The sequence below is a fragment of the Beta vulgaris genome, chromosome 4, assembly GCF_026745355.1.
Source record: "Beta vulgaris subsp. vulgaris cultivar EL10 chromosome 4, EL10.2, whole genome shotgun sequence".
In the NCBI taxonomy this organism is placed as follows: domain Eukaryota; kingdom Viridiplantae; phylum Streptophyta; class Magnoliopsida; order Caryophyllales; family Amaranthaceae; genus Beta; species Beta vulgaris.
This window is the reverse complement of record NC_079205.1, coordinates 31,461,834-31,471,837: the sequence shown is the minus strand read 5'-3', so window position 1 is coordinate 31,471,837 and position 10,004 is coordinate 31,461,834. Positions and strand designations below refer to the sequence as shown.

At 40.4% G+C, this 10,004-nt stretch overlaps 1 protein-coding gene across 1 annotated transcript; it reads right to left on the bottom strand.

Annotated features, from left to right (window-relative positions):
* Positions 1-5,028: 5,028 nt before the first annotated feature.
* Positions 5,029-6,069, bottom strand: LOC104907808 (uncharacterized). The gene has a single exon (XM_010696803.1). The coding sequence runs from the start codon at positions 6,067-6,069 to the stop codon at positions 5,029-5,031; it is 1,041 nt and encodes a 346-aa protein (XP_010695105.1).
* Between the last annotated feature and the right edge of the window lie 3,935 nt (positions 6,070-10,004).

The following is a 10,004-nucleotide window of genomic DNA, read 5'->3' as shown; positions in this document are numbered from 1 at the left end:
TTTAGTTGCATTGCTAAACGAACTTTTTTTGTTTTCCTTTTCTTTATCTCCATACAGCCCATCACCACCACCTCTCCATTGTTCCCATTGCCACGCACCACCGTGCACTCTTTTCTCTCATTTCAAAAAAGAAGTGGACCACTTTTCCATCTTCACACTTCTCTTTCCCTTCTCCTATTCTCGTTCCTTTCTATTTTTGGTCTATTCTCTATCCTCAATATTTACTCCCATTTGTTTGGTTTTGTTTTGTTTTGTGTAAAGGAAGCCAGGGAGGTTCAATAGGAGTGAACTATGACAGATTAACAAACAACTTACCATAAGGAATGGCAAACAACATGAATGAACTACCCACTGAATTTTTCATATCTGTTGAAACTGATTTCTAAGTTGGATATTTGATAAATTCAGTTTGCTTGCCGGTTTAATGGGTATGTCATCTTGGGTTTTAGGTTTTTAAAGGTGATTTTAGTGGTATAGGTGAGTAAGGGTAGGGGTTCTTGAGGCATAGTGTCATGAGGGTGGCTGAGATTGCCATTTGGTGGTCGATGGTGGTGGGTTTTGGAGGGGAAGAAAGAGAATAGAGTTGGCAGCTATGAGAAGAAGAAGAAAGGAGAGAGAGAAAGAATTTCAAAATTGCAAAAAGAAAAACCTCTCAATTACCTCTTAAACCAGTTACAAGTAGTTTGTCTTGTTAAAAATTAAGTGTTGTATGTCCAAGTTAGCTTAATCCAAGATATCAAAAGGTTAACTTATTTTTAGTGGATCACGCAAGGTTGGTTTATTCCTGACAATTTTTGCTTTTAGTTATGTTTATATGTGTAATTCCTAATCTCAATTCATTGATTTGGGCATGCTTTGATATTTATGCAGGATTTTGAAAAATATAAATTTGCAGCAATAAATCTACTTATTTTGGACGTTGAAGGTCTCTAGTTTTGGTTTATGGAAATTTGACGGAATTAAAGTTTTGATGAACAAAAAGGAAAGGAATGTTTTTTTGCTCTTGGGATTGGTAGGAAATATTGTTTTTTGTTCTACTACGAGGAGTTTCCCACCGCCTTTGGCGAGTGGACTAATCTCCCGCGGGAGTTTGCATGGGTACCTCAAAGGGCAGCATCCCTCCCAGCTGGGATTTTTTCCATACCCAAGGCTCGAACCCGAGACCTTGGTTAAGGAGCGAGAGGCCCTTAACCACTCACGCCAACCCCAGTTGGTATTGGTAGGAAATATTTAATATACATATTATTGGATGTTTGAAAGATAATGATATTCTATGTCAGTTTTTGGACAAAAATTGTGATAATTTGAGCAAATTTTGGAAAGGTTACATATATTTAATTATGATAGGGGTGTAAGCGGACAGCGAAAAGTCTAAAGTTCAATCCAGTCCAGTCCAAACTTGTCACATTGGATTGTACTAATTTTTTTTTGGACTGGACTCCGACTCAAATTCTCGAGTCCAAATATTTCTGAACTGGATTTGGACTCAGCCCTTTGAAATCAAATAAGTCTAGTCCAATCCATAAATATCTTTATTTATAATATATATATATATATATATATATATATATATATATATATATATATATATATATATATATATATATATATATATATATAATGTATGTGACTTATTTTATGGAATGGATATAATGAGCTTAATTTCTGTAATTCAATTATGAGAAACTTGATTGATCATTAAATCTAAATCGGACAAAAAAATATATAATTATTGGACAGGACTGGATTCAGATTCAAGAAAAACTTATTGGACTGGACTGGACTGCACTCAAAAAAATATTTTGACCGGACTTGGACTCAATTTTTCGAATCCAAAAAACTGTTCACCGGATTTGATTTTGGCAAAATCCAATCCAGTCTGATCCACTTACACCCCCTAATTTGTGGTGATATATATACGTTTATGCTGTTTATACAAGGTGGAGATTTAAAGAATGAATAGAGGATGGAAATAATATAAACAAGTTACAAATATCATTTCCAACATATAATTATTTATTTCCTAAATTTGAACAAAATGATTTAACGTAACAATAATTTCCTTTAAATACAAGGTACTTTGGCAACGATAATCTTATTTGTTGCCAAATATAAGCTACGTTTGCAACGACAATCTTTTTTTTTTTTTTTTTTTTTTGACATCCAAGAAATGTGCGAAACGAAATTAACCTACATTAACCCTATGCACACGACAGTTATATGCTAACTCGTGTGCCTGTTGGACCTGAGTTCTACTAACTTTCATGATACGACAACTATGCAGCGAGGCCGATGTCGCACGAATATCACCAAGAGTATGAAGAATGGAAATATCTGCGGGCGTTTGTGACGCCAGGTTGCGGACTAGAACCTCTGAGTCTGTGACGATCAAGATGCGGGTAAAGGTAGATGCGGGAACCCATCTGAGCGCAGCGAGGCAGGCCATAGCTTCAGTTTGAAGGGTCGTCAAAGCATATATAAATTTACCATTGTTTTGAAGGGGGTTCATGTGGCGCGTGGCCACCCAAGCGATTCCACCATGACCTGTGGTTCTATCCCAAGAACCGTCTATTTGGATTATCAGTTCCGAGACGGTCGCTTCAACCTTCCCTAGTTCGGTGGTGATGAAACCCGGGGGAAAATTGTAGTTTGGAGCCGGGGGAGGGGCGATTGACGGGACATCATCGCAGTGAAACGAGAGTGGTCATGCATGCTGTCCGTGAGATAAACATTAAAGATTCCTAAAGTTGCTCTTACCTGTCGAAAGACTTGATCATTTCTCGTCTTCCATATTGCCCACAGGGTGCCAATAAACAGAGGCAGCCGTAGTCCATGAGAACCATCCTCCTTAATATATTTTTTAAGCCAGAAAACCAGCCAAGAAGCCAGCGACATAGAAGGGTGGTGGTAGGATTTAATGTGAAGCCCATTTCCTTCCCATGCCTCTGTAGCGAGGGGGCAGAACCTAAAGATGTGCTGATCATCTTCATTATCATGTAAACACACTGAGCAAAGGTTGGTATTCATGATACCCCTATGATGGAGATTGGACGAAGTGGCCAAACAATTGTGCCACACTTTCCAAATGAAAATTTTCCATTTCGGCATGATGTTCAACCCCTAGAGGTGACGAAAGAAAGTCAAGTTCTCTGGGTTTGTCATGCTATTAGTTTCATGTTGTTGGTGTTGCAATAGGAAGTGATATTCGGATTTTGTACTGTAATTCCCGGAGCGAGCCGTAGGCTAGAAGGGCCTATCTGGGACATCGGACCGATAAGGCAATTCCATGCTCTGAATAAGTCGAGCATCAGATGGAACGAAAAGTTTGTGGAGTTTTGATATATTCCATCCATGGTTGTAAGGTAGAATAAGGTCCGCTACTAGAGTGTGCGCTACCTCACGTAGTGGGGTTTGATCTTTGAAGGTTGGAGTTTTACCATGAACCCATGCTTGTGAAGCTGCCTTGATAGATGTTCCATTGCCCACTTTCCAACCACAATTAACTCGCAAAGTTTGGCTAGCAGTAAGGAGTCCTCGTCGCCCGAGCGAAATATTATATTTAGTTGATCTGATCCAGGTTGCTTGCGGGGTCGAAGATTTGAAGACCTTAGAAATTAGTAATTGAGGTTGTTGGATTATACGCCATACCTTTTTCATTAATAGAGCCTTGTTGAAAGAACCAATGCTACGGATTCCGAGGCCCCCTCTCCCCCGCGGTTGATGTAAAACCTCTTGCCGCTTCCAATGTATCCCGGTTTGAGAGTTGTTTTTCCAAAAAAAACCTAGCAATCATAGCATCCAGTTTGTTTGTGATGGTGGTAGGAATCTGGAAAATGGCCAGATGATGCATTATAGTGGCCACTAGGATAGAATTAATTACTATTAGTTTCGTCGGCTGGGAGAGCCATGTGTGATTCCAGAGCGCCATCTTCTGTAAGACGATATCCAGTAGAAAAGTAAAGTGGGGAACCTTCGAGCCCTGTATATCAATTGGGGATCCCAGATACGTACCCAGAGACTGTTTATCATTTAAATGGAGACGTTCTTTATAATTATGGCGCTGAATCAGAGGAATATTCGGACTGAACTTGACGAAAGATTTTTGACAGTTGATCATCTGGCCCGAAACGGAGCAAAATCTTGTAATGATTGTGTTTATGGCCGAACACGCTTCTTCAGAAGCATGGAAAAAGAAAAGCGCATCATCCGCAAAGAACAGGTGAGATAAAGTCGGACCTTGCTTACCAATCTTGATACCTTTGATTCGTCGAATGTCCGTAGCCAGAGTCGTCATTCGCGACAGGATATCCATACAAAAAAGGAAGAGATAAGGTGAAAGAGGGTCTCCCTGTCGTAACCCACAGTGTGGAAAAAAAGTAGGAGTTGCTGTTCCATTTATCATAACTCTATACGACACTGTTTCAATGCATTGTTGAATGAGTTGGATCCAATAGAGAGGAAAACCATAGGCTCCCAGAATTTTTATGATAAATGTCCAACTGACTCTATCATAAGCCTTATTCATGTCTAACTTTAGTGCTGCCAAATGACGGCCTCCCGTTCTTTGCTTGTTGATAATGTGAGTTAGCTCATGAGAAATCAGGATGTTATCATCCATGTGGCGGCCTGGAACGAATGCATTCTGGTAATCATCTATGAGTTGCAGAAGGAGGGGTTTCATCCTGTTGACCATGCATTTGGCAATACATTTGTAGATAACATTACATAAGCTTATAGGACGAAACTGGATGACTTCTTCCGGAGGGGTGATCTTCGAAATAAGAACCAAAAGAGTTTTATTCCATTCCCGTAAAAGATGGCCCGTAGAGAAAAATCTGCTGACTGCCTGGATGACGGAGACCCCTATAATTTCCCAATGTATTTTATAAAATTCGGACGAACCCAATGTATTTTATAAAAGTCCAGGCGACTTATCATTACCAATATCGAACATTGCCTCTCGAATCTCCTGTTCCGTGATCTGGCCAACCAATTTTTGGGCTTCGGCATTCGAAATACAGGGCAGATTTAATCCCTCAGAACTAGATCAATCTCTTCACCATTATTGTTGACTGTAGGTGAACCTCTCGCTGAAGCTTGATAAAGATTTTCAAAGTGGGATTGGATCATATTAGCAATCTCAGTGTGATTCTCCACCCATTCTCCTGTTGCAGACTTCAGTATGTAGACATAATTATGCGTTTTCTTTTGACGTAATCTATTGAAGAGAAATTTTGACGGGATGTCCGCTAGCTGGAGGTGTCTATCTTTGATCCTTTGATGCCAGTACGTCAAAGCCAACGAAGCTTCGTTCATTAAAGGCCGGTGACGCATGACTAAAGCCGCCCCTTGGGTAATAGTTTGAACTTGACTTGCTTGGTTTTGAAGTTCACTAAAAATTTTACGCCAGTTAATACCCCCAAAAAGCTTTTTATCCAGACACCATGCTTTAAGATGCTTCCGAAGTGAGTCCAATTTTCGAGCCAAAGTATACATTGGTGAGCCTGCTATTCGCAACTGCCAGATGTCTCGTGTTATGGTAACGACCTCCGGATAACGCAAGCACCAGTTTTCTAATTGATAGGGGCGGTTAGGATTGGAAGGTTTTGGAGTAGTTTGAAGCCAAATAGGGCCATGATCCGATTGGATAATTGGAAGGTTTTGAACAATAGTCGCAGGAAACTCATCAAACCAGTCTTGAGATGCATAAGCTTTATCCAGTCTTTCCATTATAAGGTCAGAATCATCTCTATTATTAGTCCAAGTATAACGAGGTCCACAAAACGGCACATCTTTTAACTGTAGGGCATGCTTCCAAGACATAAACTCCTCCCAACCTCGAATTAAATTTGCATCTCCTAATTTATTAGAATAGAGGTCCACCTGATTTATATCTCCCACAATGATGTAGTTGGTGTACGGTTGAAGCAAAATATTCAATTCTGCCCATAGTGTCACTCTATGATCAACATTAGGCTCACCGTACAAGAAAAGGCAGTGCCATATTTTTCCATTCATAGCAGTTATTTTACATAGTACATTGTTTCTAGAAAGATCTACCACATCCATGACAAACGGGCCCCAACAAAAAAAAACCGCTAAGCCACCCCTAGTATTAACAGCATCTACCCCACAAAAAGAAGTAGGACAGGTAGACCTAAGCAAGCTTTCTACTCTATCTACATTGGTCTTAGTTTCTTGCAAAAACATAAACGAAGGGTGATAACTCGAAAGGAGCCATCGAAGGTAGGGAATTGTCGGACTTGTTTTGTCGTTAAGTCCTCGACAATTCCAGGCTAGAACATTCATAATGACTGTTGTGATTGATTGGGGTCAACCACGTCCCTTACATGAGCATTTGTGGAACTACCTACTGTCAAACTCAAGTGAACTAACATGTCAGACTCCATATTGTCATGTTCCTGTGTCTCTCTCACATTTGTTGGTGTAGATTTTTTAGTTTTCTTTTGACTCCAGCGAGATATAGGTTGACTTGGCGAGGTAGCTGCAACACGTTTACCAATATTGGAAGGGAGAAGGGGTGCTTCTGGTACTACTCCAAACATCATCGCCATTTCTAAATCCGTAATTGCTTTACTTCTTACTTCTGCAAAATTCTGGCCTCCCACAATGTTGAAACCTCCCTTTGCGTCCCAATCCTCCAACCTTTTTTTCTGCCTCTTAAACCGGGCTTGGAAGTCATCTCCTCCAAATTGGAAAAACGACTCAAGTGATTGGCTTTGCGCGTTTGGAGTCTCCCTCCTCCTTTTACCAGTGAACATTGAAGCAGATACAGGGATATCTAACCTTACTTGCCTTGGTATTGTAGATTGATGAGGGTAGCTGGAGGTCAATTCTGTCACAGGGGTTGATATTTCACTTGTTTGGCTTGCATCTAGAAGAGGATTGGGAGAATAGTCATCTTCGGACCTACCCAATTCGATATCCGAGCTAGAATTCCACGGGTGATTTTGAAGCATGGGATTGAAGTTATCTGCATATAGTGGGGGGGAAAGGCGAAATCTTTGGTTTATAATTTGTGAAATATGTCTAAGTTCCTCAGGTTCATTGCTAGAATCAGAGATAGGAAGTTGCTCGTGATGTTGAAACCTAGTGTCAAGAAAGCCCTGCAAGTCATTTATTGCTCTTTCTTGAGCTCTGTCCACCCAATTGCTGGGCCCAGCCTCTTGTGGCCCAGGAGGGTTAATCTGCCATCCTTCTAAAACCAAAGCTTCAAGTGTGTTCGGAGGGTTATAAGGTTGGGCTCTTTGTTGTTGTGGAATTGAGCTTTTAGGCCGCGCATCACCAAAGGAGCCACACAAATTGCGCACCATATTAGCGGACCGACTGGCCCAGGTGGAAACTCCTAGCTGGTGGAAAACAGAACGTTGATTGCTATGGGACTGAATAGGGATGGGGTTTTGAGTGGGCAGAGTGTTAGTATTTTTAGAGTTTGGGGGCATGTTTAGGTCGAACAGTGGATATTGATCATTAGGTGGATATTGGCCTGGCAAGGAGCTATTAACCGAAGCTCCAGGTTCTGGACTCAAACCGAAACGACGACCCGGCGAGGGAGTAACATTCTCTTCCCACCTATTGGGAGTGCGGTTTTGGAGCGATGCATTGGAAAAATCCGGAGGGGGGTTTGTGTGGTTTTGTGAATTGTCGTCGGAGTAATACTGAAAATTAGGGCCCATTAGCGGGGGTTGAAAGTCTAGAGTTGCATCATAATAATATTCCTGGGAACTCTCCGAATCCCCATAATCATGCAAGTAAAGGTGGGGGTATAAGTAGGGGTCCAATTGAGGCCCTGCCATATGTTGAGGGACATGGTTTAAGTTTAAACTTGGATTACGGTGAAGGAATCGGTCATTAAGACCCCTTATCATGTTCGAGTATAACGGAATACCAGATTGGGTTTGTAAAACTGTCATCCCATCCCCTTCCAAGGATCTCACACGTCTCTGGATTATCCTTGTGGCCTCATAAGCTGAAAGGTTGCACCGCCCCGTATTATGCCCGATACAACCGCAATTCTTGCAAAATTTAAACACACCCTCATATCGAAAATAAACCCACGAAACCCGGTTCCCCTCCAAAGGCAAAAAATATCCGGGTATCAATGGTTGTGAAAGGTCTATAATTAATTTCGCACGTAAGTATGGTTGAGGCGGCAGACCCATTCCGTGATGTTCAATGGCTGCTATGTGTCCAACATGACTTAAAATACGCACTGTCCAATCAGTATTTAGAAACTCCCATGGAGGGTCATGGACACGAACCCATATGCTTCCCATATTAAAATTTCTACTTGTTGGGATTTGGGTTGCTGAAACAGATCAGAAGGTTATGGGCTTCCCATCTATAAAAGTAGTGTTAAAAAACAAAATCGCATCTCTATCATTGGGGTGTTGGCATTCAAGGATAAAGTCGGGGCCAGTACGGAACACTCGAATAGGAGCACGGGTATCCCAATGATTATTCACTATATTAAACACGAAGCTTGAGTTTGGGGGAGATGAGTCAAAAAACATACCGATAACCGCATGTGCCCAATTTATAATCTGGTGAGGTAAGTTCAATTGCGGCTGGTTTATAAGGATTCCCATACATTGGGAATTGGTAGGATGAGGATGATATTGTGGTATTTGATGGTTTGTTGAGTTGGTATTGGAGTGGGGATTCATGGTGTATTTAGTAAGAATTTACTACAAATGAGTTAGGTAAGATGCTGGTGAAGTAAATGGAGAGGATGGTAAGGTTATTAATTCGGAGGTTGGACCAGATGAATTGAAAAGGGAAGCAGATAATAAATAGGATTTAGAAACTAGATTTTACTGAGTGGATTTAGGTGGCACTAACCTGGAGCACATGGATTGTTGCATGATGAACATCTGTCCTTTTAGGAGACAAGATATGCAGGTTGAAGCGGCGCCACTGAAGTCGGTTTTTAGGGTTCTCACAGGTGAGAGGGTTTCTCTAGAGAGAGAGAGATTTCCTAGTAGACTAGAAAGAAGATGGGCAACGACAATCTTTGTTGCCAAATACAAGCTACTTTTGCAACGATAATCTTCATTGCAACAAACAATGGACTACTTCTCATACATACTTTGTTTCGCAACAATAGATTTATTGCAACGACTTTTGCCGTTGTTAGAACTCTAACTTTCGCAACAACAAATGTCGTTGTGAAATCCTTTTGCTACAGTTGTATCGGCAACGACCTTGCAACGACATTTATCGTTGCAAAAGAGAGTTTTAGCAATGACACTAAGTGTATTGCAACAACTTTTGTCGTCGCTATATTGCATTTTCTTGTAGTGTGAACTTGGTGATTTTGAGGTCACAATCACTAATAACAAAAATGAGGTAATTCCTAAATCATTATCTGAATATGACAAAGCTGACTTTGAAAAACTGAAAGTGAATGCTATGGCTGCTAAAACATTAATTTTGTATTTTTGGACTTAGACCTCATGAACACAATAGAATCATGGGATGCAAATTCGCAAATCAAATATGCGGTTTACTTGAGGTAACACATGAATAAACTAATGAAGTTAAGAGATCTAAAATTCATTTGCTAATGAATCAATATGAACTGCTCTCCATGAAGAGCAAGAAAGCATACAAGAGATGTTTACTCATTTTACTAGCATTATTAATGAGTTACCTTCGCTTGGAAATGTTATTTTATCATAGGAACAAGTTCGAAAAGTTCTCAGGAGTCCTTATAAGGATAAATGGATGACTAAGGTCATCGTTTTACAAGAAACAAAAGACTTCACCAAGTTTGAGTTGCAAAAACATGTTGGATCACTTATGACTAATGAGCTACACCTTCATACTGATTCTAGTGAAAGCTCTAAGTCTATGTCCATTGCATTAAAAGTTGATGATGAAATGACTTTGACTCGAAAGAAGAGGAAGTAACTCTCGTGATCCGAAAAATTTGAAAGATGTATAGGAACATGAAAAATTGGAACTTCTAAGGTAAAACTAAA

What these genes read in the sequence shown, in the direction of transcription:
- LOC104907808 (XM_010696803.1), bottom strand. Translation starts at nt 6,069, where the DNA reads ATGGATGTGGTAGATCTTTCTAGAAACAATGTACTATGTAAAATAACT.